The sequence below is a fragment of the Convolutriloba macropyga genome, chromosome 14 (assembly GCF_964194025.1).
Source record: "Convolutriloba macropyga chromosome 14, txConMacr16.3, whole genome shotgun sequence".
In the NCBI taxonomy this organism is placed as follows: domain Eukaryota; kingdom Metazoa; phylum Xenacoelomorpha; order Acoela; family Convolutidae; genus Convolutriloba; species Convolutriloba macropyga.
In genome coordinates, this window is record NC_134481.1 from 25,129,901 (window position 1) to 25,146,987 (window position 17,087).

The 17,087-nt window shown below is 33.5% G+C and overlaps 1 protein-coding gene across 4 annotated transcripts in view; it reads right to left on the reverse strand.

Moving 5' to 3' along the window:
* LOC142353074 (GDP-fucose transporter 1-like) overlaps positions 1–17,087 on the reverse strand; it is a 55,281-nt gene that overhangs the window by 16,203 nt on the left and 21,991 nt on the right. For all 4 annotated transcript variants that reach the window (XR_012761023.1, XR_012761022.1, XM_075405269.1 and 1 more), the window contains exon 4: positions 4,573–4,689. Coding sequence is in view for 2 of the 4 variants with exons in the window: in XM_075405269.1 (XP_075261384.1) it covers positions 4,573–4,689 (117 nt within the window). In the remaining 2 variants the exon portion in view is untranslated. The remainder of the gene's footprint in view (positions 1–4,572; positions 4,690–17,087) is intronic.

The window sequence follows — 17,087 nt, forward strand, 5'->3', positions numbered from 1 at the left end:
GCTATAGAGGGAGAAACACTTACTGTTAAGAAGCAGCTAGCTATATAAACTTTACTCAGGCATTATATCCAGCAAATTGACATCAAAGCAAACATTCAGGAACCTCATTAGCAAAGCAAACATACTAAGCTTTTTTAGCAAGACAAAAGCGAACTTTGAAGCAAAAAGTAAACATAACCAACTAACGTCCGGCGATTTGCTCTCCAACAACCGGCGAGCTGGGGCTTAGGGATGCTAGCATTTAGGAAGAAGGTAAGCGGAGATGGTGAGCGGGGGGTGCAGTGTTGGGAGGTCTCGACGAGAGCGGGTCCCAATCGCCAGAGGTTCCAAGAGCGGACTGAGGTGCGTGAGGGGGAGCGGGGGAAGGGGTGGTGGTGTGGTTGGCGACGGGGGTGGGGGTTGAGGTGGGCGTTGACTGAGGGGGTCAAACTTTTAGGACTAAGAACCACCCTTCACACCACGAAATTGTCTCCTCAAATCAGTTTTGGTGAATCACATTCTTAGAGACTGGTAAGGAGTACGGCTCAAAGAGAGCTTAATACCCTCCGGGCGTTACATGTTCATCCCGTTTTTGAGGACAAGTCAAATGGGTGAGACGAAAAATCACTCAAAAATAATTGTAATAAAAAAGACCACAAGAGTAATATAATTTTTACACACTTCATTTGAGATCAATTAAAAAGTAAAACAGAAAAGAGTCAGGAGGTGAAAAAAAGACATCAGATTATACAATTGGAAAATTGCGCACCACTTAGAAGCATAAGAAGAAAACAATTTTTCACTCTTAATTCATTTACTGAGTGGAATCACAAAAACACGATTGAGCAATAAGATATCATTCAGAGGAATAAATATGACAAGCAATAAACAAAGCGACTGATGTCGGAAGCATTGCTCTCGAACAAAAGGCGGGTAGAATAACATTTTCTCCCGCCGGGATTCGAAACCCCTACCCTCCCGGTCCATAACCAGATGCAGACCACTCGCCTATCATGCCCTTGTTTTTGCTATGCTGCAACCCACTTTATATTAGCAACAAGCTTTATTTCGGAGTGAGAGCAAGAGAGATCGTTCAAAAATGAAGAAAGAAAGCGTGAAAAAGTCACTTGAGAAGTCAAAAAGAATATTCTAGAAGAAAAGCGCAAAATGGTCAAGCAAAAAATTTGCAAAAAAAAGACCAACACGTTTATAATAATTGCCATGACCTTCGTTCAAGAGCAATTAATAAAAAGACGTAATGCCATGCAGATTATTTTCAATGAAGGGAAAAAAGGAATAAGGAAAAAATTGAACGAACAACGGGCTTTTTGTCATCAGTACTCCCTACTTTACGCAAAATTATCAAACATTGACTCGGAAAATACCTTGTAATATACCTCCTTGATTTTTTAAGTTTTTAATCTTTCACCCATTAAGACGGGTCTGAAAAGTACAATTAAGTGAAACAAACCGACTAACCTCGGATGACTTGCTTTCGGGAGACTAGCGGGGGTTTAGTTTCTAAAATTACCCAAAGAGTGACTCAAAAACCGTACAATATTGCAAAACGGGAGCAGTTGATGTATATCTTCAGAAACAGTATTTAATACGAGCAATTTTTTACACCAGAGAGAAATGCTCAAATGATTCGCAAAATTTACCGAATCGTAGCGCGATCGCTAAAAAATCATCTCAGCCCTATGCAAACTTACTATTCTGTGACGAAACCAAACATCACAGTTACGACTAAATAAGAAGTTTATCAAGGATAAGTATAAAGTACGGCAGTGGACGCCGGGCTATGGGGGGTTAGAGACTGCGATCTGCAAAAGCCGCAAGACCTCTGATTTAGACTCTCGTGGAAAAAAAAACCATAACCGACTAATGTCGTGTTCTCAAACAACTTACGAGCGATCAGCTTCCTCTGTAGCTTGCGGCGGATTAAGGAGGCTAGCTCAAGCTTAATTGAGCGAAAGGGGGTGGAGTGGGTTTTAAGCGGTGGGAAGGGGAGCAGTTCGTGGAGCGGTGGGGGGAATGGGGTGAGGGGTTAAGAATGCAGTGAGGAATGAACAGTGTGAGGAGGTAGTGTGAAATAGGTATTGCGGAGCAGGGTCCCGGGTGAAACTTTAAGAACCACCCTTCACACCATGAACTACCTCCACGAGAAACATAGCCGCAAAATAGACACCATTGATGCTCTTGAAACATATCGGGATAGAAAAAAGGAGATGGAAAATAACACAATTCTTTTAAGTGTCAAAAAGTGTTCTAATTTGGAGTGCAGTTTGAGTTAGATTCAAAAACTACACCTAAATCGGTTTCTAGAAGGCAAGCTCTTAAGCTTAATACTAATGTCAGCTAGAATTGCTCTATTGAACTTCGATAACCTAATGCAATATGACTTAATGACCGGGCTTCATCCCTTTATCCCGTTTCCGTGGATTTTGCTCTTTTGACATTGACTGTATTGCACAATTCAATGAGTGATCTAATTTGAAACACATTCACTTGAAACAGTGAGTTGAGTAAGTCAAGAGACAAACGTGAAAATTGTAACATGTCAAAACCAAAAACGTGATCAAAAGGTAAAGCGAATAAAAAACAAAACAGGACAATTCCTGACACAATTCAAACAATTTTCATAGATTAAAAAAGACACCTAGAAAAAAAATGAATAAATTGGGAAAACGACTTACAAAATCAGATATAAAATTGAAAATTGTCAAAAAATCAAAGACAAATTGCGCCATGTGCGAAAAAACAACCGAGAGAGCGAAACTTTGTTCAAACACTGTTTATTTTGAAATCGGAGTGAAAAATAATCACGCCGCAAAACCAATCAACTTTTCGCTCTACTACCTAAATCGGCGTGACCAAAATCAATTCTCCAATTTGACTTCAAAAATCATGGAATTGTGTGAACAGCCGTTATCTTTAAAAAAACTAATAATTTCCTTAAAATTTAGCTACAAATTATCCACAAATTGCTGAGATGCTACTTCCCAACCAATGTTTTCCCAACGTTATTAATACTACTGTTTAAGATTCACTCACCCGACACTTGGTAGATTTATATTAAACAATGAAAACAACAACCAGTTAAAACAAAAAAGTAGAGTTTTATTATCTATTTTTTGGAAAGTCTCCTGTATAGCTTCCAATAGCACCTTTTAGAAATTATACCTCTAGAATAGCTCCAAATTAAAGATTCAAGAAGAAAAAAATGCAAAAGCACAAAGTCAGAAGAAATACGCAAAAAGACGAAAATCGGTCATAATTTGCTGAAAATTTATTGAAATATCTTTAAGAAAATTCAAAAATTAGAATCAATTTAACTGAGAGGCTGCCAAAAAACAACTATAAAACTATAGAATTTTAAAACATAGAACTCCCAAAGCGCAACAAAAATATGAAGAATACAAAAAGCATTTAAAAACAACGTGAATTAAAAAATTGATGCATTTATGCATTTCTTTAATATTACATGGTCATAGAGCCAAAATACTCCTTTGAGCAAATAGAGTATTAAAATGCTCAAAAACAATAAGCAAGTCACATTAGGTTAAGAAACCCGTATAAAATTAGAAAAATTTAGAAACTGCAAAAAATTAAAAAATAGTTTAAAATTTCCTATTTTTTTTGTCAAATTTACCAACAAAAATCGTTATACACCAACAAAACTGATTTCGCTTGGTAATTATAAACTCCTGAAGTAATAAACTTCTTGCCAAATCCAACTTAAAGCAACAAAACAAATCAATAGGCGAAAAATCACAAAGTCGCTCAAGTATTTCATTCGTTTTTCCAACAAAACGTAAGGATATACCTTCCTTTCGTCAATCAGTATCCTACAGATTTGATACCAGCTTCAAAAATTTTGACTGTCTGTCCAGTTGGCCATTTCATTCAGTTTCACGACATAGTGCCAAAACTTTTCACTCAAAAAGCTGGGGTCTCTCCAATAGGATCCTTATTTGTCATATAAAGTATTAACGTCCACCCCCTTTCCCGTAAACATAGCATGTGGTATACAATTTAAGGGGGTATAATCAGACAGACCCAAAAGCTGCATTCCACATGACAAATTGATATTGAGAAAGTACAGAACAGATGTTTAGGGCAACTATATGCTATGATCACTCGCCTGAATTTTTGTCCTTCCCACGTAATAATTTTTTCCACGACTTTACTATGTGTGCAGTTTTAAACCATAAATAATTATACAAGTAAACAACCTAAAAGATAGTGAGATATTTAAGAACACAAATGGAAAACTCCAATCGCTGTATCGTTAGCAAAAAGTTTAAACTCAAGCCCAACATATTTTGTATGGCTGCTCTGATTCAGCATTTGCTGCAGCCGCTATTCTGAATACGACACGGGTGTTTGAATTTGATACCAGATCTCATTGAAAAACAAAAAATGTTTTTGAAAAATTGAGAAAAACTACATGAAAATACGTAGTCAGGTGAACTCAAAACTCAATGGAGATCATCCACTTTTTTAAAATCAAATACGCTCATGCACTTTTTCACGCCTATTTGCCGAGCAGTTCATGCAGAAATAGCTTTTGAGGTGTGATAAATTACTTACGACATTAAATACAATTGTGAGAGATCGTCCGACATTGTAGAAAGCAACTCCAACGTACTGTAGACAGAGATTGTTGAACATGATCATACCCACAAACACCAGACTCAATGGTAGCACCTGAATTAAAAATTGCATAATGGAGCTGCTAAAAGTTCTCTGCGGCGTTCCTATAGAAATTTATGCAGACTTCTATTGCAACTATCAAGGCCAACCGGATGAACTTGAACCAAAAATCTGATTCTATTGATTTGGATCTATTCTGCCCCCTCCCCCAAAAAAAGAAAAAATGTTTCGTACGACACGCACTTACAAATTATATTTTGTTAAAGAGTACGTTACTATGTTATATAGTAAGTGGCTATTTTTTAAAAAAAAGAACGTGCGCATGGGGCGACCAAGTTTTGAGCCCACTAAGCATTTTCATTACCTTTATGTAATACAAGCACGCTGAGCATCAATTCGAAAATTATTGAGTAATAGACTATATCAAAATCTCTTAATATTTCAGCTTTAAGAAGCGTGACGAGAGATGTCGATTTTTGCGACTACAATTCAGAAAAATTTTGGTGTGAAAGCATGAAACCATTTTTTGGATCTATTCTGTCCCCTCCCCCCCCCCCGTGTTTGTCACGCCCCAGTTACAAATTATATGTTGTTATATAACACGTTATTGAGTAAAAAAATAGCATGCACGCCTGGGAGCGTAAAAGATGGAAGGCCACAAAGCTGAGGGCGGGGGGGGGGGCAAAACAGAACAAATCCCAAATCACTAAATTCGAAAATTCTCGGCAGTTCCAATTTAGTCTCATTAGATTAGACAGAAAACCTGAACTCAGTCGGAGGACAAAAAAGCTTAAATACTAATGCCAAATGAAATTTACTCAGTAAAACCCGGAATTTATCGGTTTATCCCTCTTCTTTTGATTTTGTTCCTTTGACCTTGACTGTATTCAATTGTACATTACGTAAATTTGCAGAGAATATTCGGGTCTTTCCCATTATAGCCCCCACCCCCCAGTTTAGTGGGCATGTAACCTATAGCCCCCCCCCCCCAGATGAAAATTCATAACCACATCTTTAACACAAAATCGGAAATCGATGTAGGCGAGCCACTGAAATTAATAACCATCTCTTTAACACAAAATCAGAAATCATTGTAGGCGAGCCGCCGGATGATGACATGGGCTTGCCCATTATAATTGATTTTAGTTGACTTCTCATAACCGCATTTCAGCTGCTACAGAGATAATACGAAATGGCTCCTATGAACTTAATGAAAATTGTAGAAACCTGCAAACATAAATGGGGAAACAATAGCGCTCTTTCATGAGTATGATATAATGACGGCGATTGGAAAATTCCAGCATTCGATACTGGAACAAAACAAAAACTTGTAACCAACAATTGTAAGCACAAATGATGAATTTAATTGTATGCTATAACTTGATTTTTTTTGGGGGGGGGGCTATAATTTTCTGGGGGGGGGGCTATAATGGGAAAGACCCGAATATTCTGCACTATATTCAAAACATAGCCTGCAAATTGCCGGAAAATACCCTCCGTTGACCCACTTGACGCACTAATGAACTTTGATAACCTAATGCACTCTATGTAACCCACCCCAGCCCAAAGCTATCTATCCCTCTAACTACTTATCCCCCACCTAAGTGGGGAGGCGGAGTAGCTACATCGGGTTTGGCGGAGGGGTATAGGCTGCTGGGGTTGGAGTGGGTAGGTAGGGGAGTATTATTATAGTGCTATTATATTATACATTATATTTAAAGAATTACATTTAAATTAATATATTTAAAAATTAGGATCTATTCTGTTTCGCCCCCCCCCCCCCCCCCCCAGTGTTTTTATGACCCCCCGTTACAAATTATATGTTGTTATATAGCACGTTACTATGTAAGAAAATAGCACGTGCGCCTGGGGGTCATAAAAAATTTATGCTAACTAAGCTGGGGGGCCGAAACAGAATATATCCAAAAATTATTATAGTAGGTTCTATATTATGCACATCAGCAGTTTCGGATTACTATACATTCAAAAACGCAGCTACTGTTATAAAGCTTTGATAATATGTCAAAATTTTTTTTAAAAAAATTGATAATAAGTCAAAGTTTAGGTGATAAATAAACTTGCTTCAGCTTAAAACCGTAGAATACCAACTCCTCTTCGAGTTGTAAAGACGTATAAAATAACAATACTCCTCTTCGAGTCGTATATAAAGAGCAACAAAAAATCTTTGGTTTAAAAGAAATAAGGAGCGCTATAATAGCTGGCTGAGATGAGGGTGGCTATAAAAAACATCTTTCCATTCGTGTGAAAAGATTATTTGCACATCCGACCGCACGTGCCAGATTTCTACAAAAATTACAATGTAGTGACACGTGCTCAGTGACTGTGGATGTATAAAATATGCGGGCACAAACTTAAAAGACGCCAAAATTTTTTCTAAACGTCAGAAAATTCCAATAGCAGAACAAGATGATCAGCTAAAATTTTGAATCAGTTGCTGTCCCTTGTACAGTATACGCACCCCATTACAGAGCACGTCTCCTTAGATAGTATGTTAATTATGTCACGTGCTTTTTCGGTTTGCAAAAATACCTAGAAAACTGCCGAAAAATAGCCACCATCGATTCCCATAACCCCGCCTAGAATCCGAAAAACGGAAAAATTAAAATTAATTTTTGAAACAAAATATTTTGAAAGTTCGAACTACTTTGAAGTCATTCCATAGTTAGACATATTCCTTTCTCTTAGAGGATACAGGGTCTCGCAAGACTTCCAACAAGCATTAAAGATTTCAAGTTAAAAGGATTTTACGCGAAAGGTTGAAAAAACCGTGACCTACAGTAAAGCGAAACAATTTTTATTCGACGAAACAAAGAAGGGAATATAGCCAGAAAACTCCGGACTCGACTCAAAGTAAAGCTTCACGTCTTCCCTCGCCAAACATTGCCTAAGCTAGTTCAGTTTAGAATACCAGTCAATTTGAAACAGCAAACGAGGTAAATAAATTAGGATAAGAAGAGGAAAAGAAAATAAGATTTTGTTCCTGGATGTTGTACAGCAGTTGCGACTGCAAAACCGACGTTTATATCCGAATTGTCCGAATAGTTTGCCAAATGACAATATGAGATTACCATATAAAAAATGACAAACCATATATCAAGAAAGTAGAGAAAACTACGAAACAAATGCATTAACGAGCAAAGCTGACATAGCTGACAAGCTGCCAGAAAATAGCCGCAATAGCTTGGTAAATCTGCAGTCTCAAAAAAATCAGTAAAAAAGACAGACCAAAAAAATCGTCTTTTCATTGAAGGCTGATATGTTATATTTTGACTTAAAATCTGTATACGTTTTTGATGCCTCTATTAGCTGCTCTCAAATAACCTTCATTTAGAGTGACACACACCCATTTGACCTTATCTCTTTGAATTAAAGTAAATAAAAGTCAATTTCAAAGTGAGGAAGTCATTTTTGAGAGTGAGGTAAGTCAAGTGTGACCAAAAACTTGATCACGCGAATAAAAAACTCGCTCCACTAAGAGCGAAAAATGACATCACGCACGCACTTCAGTTGAAATTGCATGAACGAAATAACAAAAAGCAGATTTGAAGTGGTTGTGACGTCACATGATCGTAACAAAAATCGTGACGACGAAATAAAAAAACATAGCAGGACAAGTCCTGAAATACAATTCAAAGAATTGAATGAAAAACTTAGAATTACTCTGCCTGAGCAGCAGATCAATTCAATGATGCCAGCAAAAACACAATCAAAATCATATCAAAAAATTGAGAAACAAACAAGCAAAAAAACTATACAAATGTATAATCATTGATAAAACTTTGAAGCTTTTACGCCTAAGTCAAATTTTAATCCCTTTAAATATACCTATTCAAAAATATGTTCAAAACCAAATTTTGTTTCCGAGATTGGTGCATTATTGTATCTGCAAGGCCTCAAAAAATTCATTGGCCCTTGAAGATCGGTTAACCAGAAAATTTTCAAAATTTAAATGATACCAATTGAAATTTTAATGAAATGCTGCTGAAAATCGTGATATTATTTCTTAAGAATCATTTCTTAAGAAATGACTCTAGTGTCTCTAGAGGCTATCCAGCAAACCAATTCTAAGCCTTAAAAAATTAATTGGTTCAAAGATCGATAGGCAATAATTTTTATTAAAAATTTCAAATTTCAAAAAACAGAAAAACGTTCTATTAAAATGTTGAAAACCATCTAATTACACCTAGCAACTATTTAATTACATGCTATCAAACCCTGTGTGAGTTTATCTGGCTACTCAGGCAAGATAAACTGAATAAAAGACAAAAGTTTTGAAAAAAAAACATAAAAATCTTGCAATTTTTAGCAGAAAATTTTCAAAATTCGAAAGGTTAAATTGTTGAAAACAATTCCATTGAAACTAACAACTATGGCAGTAATTTTTTGCAGACCGAGGAATAAGATTCCTGGCACTTGAGAATGGACAAATACCAAAAATTGACAAAAACTTTAGGAAACCTCAAAAAAATTGCAGATTTTATCCAAAAAAAATGCTAAAATTCAAGATATTAAAATGTTGCAAACCACTCCATTATTACTAGAAACTATACAATGCCCTATTATCAAACGTTAAAGGAGATTCCCTGGCCCCTGAAGCTAGAGAAACGCAAAAAAATTGCAAAAATTTTCAAAAAACTTGAAAAAAATTGCAAAAACTAGTATCATTTTGTGTGTTTGTGTCTGTAGTACCAAAACATATGGCTCATAAAATGGTAATAACAAGTACTTTTGTCTTGCAAAAGGCCGTCATCAACTATTTAAAACTTCAACCTAAGAATAATCAAGCAAAAAACTTAAAAAAAAACACAAAAAACATGAAAAATTGCACCATTTTGAGCCCAAAAACTCCTAAAAATGGCCTTTTAAACCTTAAATCGAGGCCATCCCAGCAGCTGCAACACTCTAAGCACTTGAAGGACTACTAACGTCCATTGTGGGCCTCAAATGAAAATTAATGCCCGCTGGGCTTTACCTGTTTATCCCGTTTTGAAAGATCAAAGTCATTGAAAAATGTGTGAATGAACACATCTTAAAAAAACACAGCGCCCCAATACAATTCAAGTTCTTTGAATTGTAAAATTCTGCGGCTATTAAAAAGCATTTTAATAAAGTTTCTATGTAGTTCTTGAGCACTAGACTGACACCCCTAAACAAAAAACTTTCCAAAAGTTGCTCAATTATATTAAGACAATAATATGGCCGATCAAACCTGTTTTACGTTGTTCTTGACTTAAAGAAACTACTCATAGCAAAACTGAAAACAAGCAATTGAACATGAGAAAGCGAAAACGTAAGGAAAACAAAAACCTTTAAAAGCGTCTAAAACGGCGAAATCAGTTTGTTCAAATTGAAGATTGCATATAAAAGTCTGCAATATGATAGGGATTCTAAAACAGCACCCTAATGTACAGTGGTTTGTCGATATGGTTAAAAACATCACTATGCAAAAAAGTTATAAAAATAAAAAATCTGTTTCGAATAAGCCGCACATTATCAAAAAATTTTGCTCGCTTCGCAAAAATTGTTTTTACACATACTTTTCTCGCTCTCTCTGAAAAATGCGATATTAAATTTTTCAATCTTCCCGGAAGTGATTAAAAGGAGGGTAGTGTAATGTCATGCCTTCACTATTTGCTTTAATATTACGCCAGAGTGATTAACTTGTATTCACTAGCGTGATATCCTAAATATTTGCTCATTAGTTTTCTGTTTTGGTTTAAATCACTTTTTGGAGAACACTCTATAACATCGAGTATCATACTCCTAACATCGAGTAATTGACTACCTGACTTTGACGTCAGTTTTTGGGAGCGTTCAGTCATTCAATTTTTTCCCCAAGTCAAATACTTTGAAACAGTGCAATACAACTACACGATAATCACTCTCTTCTTTGACCTAAACAGTTTGACCCAAACACTTAGTTTTCACTATCGGGACTGACTTTTACATCTTGTTTTAAGTAAAAATTATCGATCAAAAAGACGCTCCACCGGTTCTCCTCAGTAGTGGGAAAAAAGTGCTATTCCGCCACTTCCTAATCGGAAGATGACTATATACCACCTTTTTCCCACTACTCTATATATCTACTACTTGCTTATAACCCCCATTTTATTCACTACTATATATTAGCTTGTTTTATCCACTACTACATATTACCATTATATTAACTCAAAATCTATCATTTCTTGACTCACTTAGTGCAATCTACTAGTACAGAGTTAAGCTGGTAATTGTCCATTATCAGACGGATAGTTCGGGTTCTATCCCCACCGACTCCGGTGGACGTATCCCAGATACTAGTGTAACTAAAGAGACCGTGTAAAAAGCACGTAAACAAACTTGCGAAAAAACTTGAACATAAAAAGAAAACTTGAATAAAAATTGAAAAAATATTAAATAATAAAAGTTTTCATATATCCCCCTAATCAATATTTAATCAATCTAAAACTAAAACTTTCTGCCTCACTTGGCGTAGTGGTTAAATCATCGAGTCTAGTTAAGTTGCTTTAGCAAACGGAAGGTTTGGGGTTCCTTCCTCACTGACTCCAGTGAACGTCCCCCGACTTTGATGAAATACTATAAAACTAAGTGAGATAAAAAAAAACCAAAGTCACAGTTCTTAAAAATGATAATCCCTGCTGTGAGACTGTATATGGAACACACTGTGATGGGTATAGAGTCAAAAACACTGAGATCGGTGGAAACACAGTGATTAGTGTTTTTCAGTATAACTAGCGAGATCGTGTAACAAGCACGTAAAACCAAACTTGCAAAAATTGATGAAGCAACTACGTGGATAACTTGAACAAAAAGAGCACAGTCATAAACGCTGAGATCGGTGGAAACACAGTGATTAGTGTTTTTTCAGTGTAACTTGAATAAAAAAACCAGCTTAACTCTTTTATAAATTTTAATTTTCGCTAATATTTATATAATATTAAGATCCTTGTTTTTATTTACTACATGGTTAAGTCATAATTAAGCTACAACCCAAAGTAATTGCAAAATTTAATAATTTATAAAAAAATAAAGCAAATTTCAAAATAAGAGAGAAATCCCTCTTTTAAGAGCGAATCACTCTTTAAGAGCGAAATCGCCCCTATCGGAGTGATGCCCCAGTAGAAAGATCGCTCTTTTTCGCTCTTAAAGAGTGATTCCCTCTTTTTTGATATTTTTTATTTTTTTATACTTTTATTTCAAATTATCTATACTCTTCAATAAATTTATTTTTTCTTTTACTTTTTCTATATTTAACCCATTATTAATAAGAAATGATACAAAATTATAATATTTACATGAACAACTTTCCTCAGTTTGGCTAATAACTAAAGGACTTACAGTCTTGCTTTGCCAACTAGGATTAATTGTTTTCTCACTCAAATCAGGGAACCTGCTTAGCAGATTTCTACTAAATCCTTTAGGTATATCTGTTTCTTTACATGAGCCCATATCCCATCATATCTCACAACAGAAGCACAATATGGACAATTAACTTTAGCTGAAGTACAACTTCTACATGCATACATACTCAAAATCAGTTAGTGGTTTTATATAATTACATTTATTACAACTTCTAATTAAGACTTCTGGGCTAAGGTTAAGGTTAGGGTCTGAGTAAGAGTCATAGATAGAACTAGAACCAGAGCTAGAGCTAGAACTAGATTCATTTTTTAAGGAACAACCCCATGGAGAAAAATTATTAGCACAAATACCACTTAGTATTATATTACCACACATACATTTATAAGTTTTATCTTTATGACATGATTCATAATGATATTTTGAAACAGCAATGTTTCCATATTTATAGTTACACTCTAAACAAAATAAAAGCATTTATAAAAGGGTTAAACTATAATATTTACCTAATCATTTCGCAGATCATTTCGCAGCTTTGCTCGTGGTTCTCCAACGAGCTTTTCTTGCCACGGACTTCGTCCGTTCACAGATAATATTTAGCCATGATTTCAATTAAATCTTTAGTATTATCTTTAGATGTGATACACTCTGCTAAGTATTTATTTCCTAACGTATTGAGTGTATTAGTTTTACATCTCTTATCTAAAATCAATTCAAGGTCTAATTCCTTTTTATCTCTAACAAAATTTATAATCTCTTCTCTAAATTTTTCATTATTTCCATATAGTCTGGTTAAAAACTTTCCTCCCTTTCTATTCTAAATTCCCATCTCTTCATTTATATATTCTTGTTGTAGTTTTTCTAAGGGTATAACAAGTTTACGTGCCCCATTAACTAAACTATTTTTTAGATCGGTGAAACCGCTTCGCGGATAGGACTTTGTCCATGTTTCACTATCAGTATAATCACTTTGTGTATTAGCAAAGCTACTTTGCGTATCAGTATAATTACTTTGTGTATTAGCAAAGCTACTTCGTAGATCAGTATAATCAATTTGTTTAAAAGGGAACCTGTTTGGCAGATCTTCTCCATATCCAACGTTAACCAAAGTGTTTGCTCTATCCAACATATTGCTTGCACCCATTGCCACGGCTCCAAGAGTTTTTATTATTGAATCAGGATAAATATAAGTAGTTATAACTAAACCCCAACCTATAATTCCACCAATATTTGATAATTGTTTTAAACCTTTTGCTTTAACCATCTCTTTTGTTAAAACATTATTCTGAATTTTAATATTATTTAAAGTAAGAAGTTTATTAAAATAAAACTGATAATTATCATGATTAATGGTATTTCTATCTGTTGCATTTATCATGAGTGGTTTCATATATGCTATAAGTTTATTTATATCTTTTCTTTCTAATTCATCTTTTAAACCAAGAGCTTTTAAATCAAGGAAACCAACTCTTGAATCATATATCATTGTTCTATTACTATTAATAATAATAAAAGTATTTTCCTTCTTATTATATCTAATTATACCATAACGAAGTTCATCTGACATTCCATCTGTACGATTATAATGGTTACTATTTAACTCACTAATTATTTTACTAAAGTCATGTTCACATTTATATATCTCATTAAAATTTTTAAATAGATCAGGTCCATTATAAGTTGTTAAATAAATAGTATCACAACTCATTCTTGCCGTATTAAATATTTGAGCTGGTTTATGACACATTACAATCATTTGAATAATATAATGTCGACCTTCAGTAAAATAATAAGCTATATCCTTATTTAACCTATCACCCATATCATCAAGTACTATTACACAATTTTGAAATTTATGCATATTATTTTTTGTGATCATATTTATATCACATTTATTAAACCCCGTATAAAACTTATTAGACTCAGGATCTATCCAGTCTCTGTCATCTTTACACACTCTAACTATATTTTTTTAGCTTGGTCTTGGTTTTGGTTTTGGTCTTGGTTTTGGACTGAGTATAATTTTAAGTATTGTCTAATAAAATATGTTTTCCCTGTACCAGTTCCACCATAAACAATAGTATGTAATGGTGACTTTTCATATTCAAATTTAACTAGACTCCTATTCATAAATCCACCAAAGCTTTCTTCTAGTTTTGTGTATTTACTCGGTATTGAATCATATATTATAAAACAAAGTATAATTATTAAAAATAAAATAAAAACTACACCACCGGTCTCCATTTTTATATATAAAATATAGACTTGATTTAAACTTAGACTTAGACTTATTAAATTTATTATAAAAATGCTTATCCTAACTTTTGAAGAATTCAATAATAAATTTAATATTGATAATAATGCTATGAGTGATATCAGAATAAAAGATATAGGTAAAGATGTAAATCTAACACCAATTGAAATTGTAATGAGAGATGAGACTCCAGATAGTATCCGTGAAACTAACTTCAACATTATTGTAAATTTACATCCAACTGATGGTACACATTGGGTTTTAGTTATAAGAAGAGAAGATGGTCCTGTGTATTACTTTGACAGTTTTGGTGTAGAAACCCCACCATTATTCCTAGAAGAATATGTTGATCTAGGCTCTAATGAAAGAATACAACAATATGATGAATCTTATTGTGGGGCTTATTGTTTATATATGATCTATCGTATTGATAGAGGATTTAGAATTAAAAGTGTTTTGAATATTCTAGTTAATCAAGTTAAATGTCCTGAAATATATAATGAGTGTTTTTGTTTGGGTTGTAATGTTAATGATAAATATAAAGTTAATGATAATAATAATAATAATAATAATAATAATAATAATAATAATAATAATAATAATGTTAATGTTAATGATAATGTTAATGATAATGATAAAGATAATGTTAATGTTAATGATAATGATCTACGAAGTAGCTTTGCTAATAATGATAATGTTAATCAGGGAAACTGCTTGGCTAGCCACGAGCAGAGCTCGTTCGCAGATGATAAAGATAATGATAAAGATAATGATAAAGATAATGATAATAATAATCAGGGAACCTGCTTCGCAGATCTATTTGATGAAAAACATGGTGAAACATGGGTGAAGCCCCATCAAAAGGGTAAACCTAACAATAATACCCGTACTAGTAATATCTCTGGTAATATAAATGATGATTTACAATCATGGCTAAATGATGATGATATAATTACTGAAGCCGCATTCCCAGATAACTTTAGATGTATAATATCTGGTCCTAGTGAATGTGGTAAGACATTCTTATTAAAAAAATAATTCTAGCTAGTATATATTTTGATAAACTATACATCAGTGGACCTACTGGTGATCAATACAATGGATTAGAAAGAATAAATAATAAAGCAATTATAGAATTTATTAAAGCTACAAAAGATTTACCATCTCCTGATAAACTACCCAAAGACCTAAAGAAACTAATGATATTCGATGATGTTAGAGCCACAGAACCAGTTATTAATGAATACTTTTGTAGAGGTAGACATAATAATTGCAATATGATATATCTTTATCAAAACCTGTTCTCTCTGGATAGGCAGAGTGTTAGAGAGAACTGAAATCTATTTATTTTATTTGAACAGAGAGGTAAAGTCCTAGCATCGATATATCAAGATTTCTTTAATAATGTTGAACTTAGTTATAATGATTTTGCTAATATATGTAATAAGGTATGGAAAGAGCCTTATAATTACATTTTCATTGATATAACTAAAAATAAAAATATTAATGGTAAACTAAGAATTAATTGGGATCGGAGAGTTTTATAATTAAGTATAAGTAAAAGTATGAGTATCGGGGAACTTGCTTCGCAGATAAGTATAAGGAAAGTGTAAGTGTAAGTCTAAGTATATGGTTATCAGGAACTGCTTCTGACCATGACTAAGTCTATATCTATGATTAAGTATAAGTGTAAATCAAATGTAAAGTAAAACTTAATACATTACCATTAAAGTCTATAGGTCTTCAATGCTCATCTTTAATATGAAACTCTATATATTCTATTCTATCTATAGTTACATTTTGATACAAGATATTAGTTGGTATAATATTTATCAAGTAACCTGGTGGTTCTGTTAGAGTAAAAGTATATAGTATGTCTGTGTTATTACCATTATCTTTAACACCAGATATCACATTAAAATGAATGTTAATAGTACTAAAACCCATAATATCAACAATTTTCTGAGATGTATATTTACCTTGTTTATAAACTGCTTTTCTAAATCCTAGTAATGAGGCTATTGAGTTTTCTACATCAAAACTAATTGCACCTAGTTTTATTTCCATTAAACATTTCATTGTATTCTTATCAGGTTCTATTATAACATTACCATTAGTCTCTTCTTTTATTAATTCTGCTATTTCAGTTAATTCATATGCACCTGGTGTAATTGCTTTGTTATGGGGCTTCGCCCATGTTTCACCATCACTATATAAGAATTGATTATTTCTCCTATTCACATTAAACACCGAGTTATAAACTGAATCTAATTAAACCTAATTTTGTTGTATTAAGTATAGGTTCACAAAAGTTAAACTTTTCTGTTGGCTTTATCATTCTAAAGTTAAGTGTATGCTCTTCTTTAGTTTTAGTTACAGTTTCAAGCATCTTTTGTAGTTCATATAGAATTCAGTTGTCTGTCATTTTTGACTTAAAAAAATGGACTTTAATTTGGATACAACTTATGTTTATAACAATGATATACACAAAAGTAAGATTATAAAATATAAAACAAATAATCTGGCAACAACGAATACAATCAATACTAACATTAATATCATTCTCAATAGCGAAGAGAATCATTTAAATTTGCGTGATTCCTATCTAGAGATAGTTTGTTGTATGAGATAATGCTGGTGGTGTATTTGCTAATAATGCTAATATCAGATTAGTTAATTATGGTATGATGGCATTGTTTAGTTCAGTTAAGCTTGAAACTAGTGGTGGTAGGACTATTGAATATATAGATCATTGTCATCCTAATCTATTGATGTATAAGTTATTAACTAGTACTGATGATGATGAATATGAGTGGTT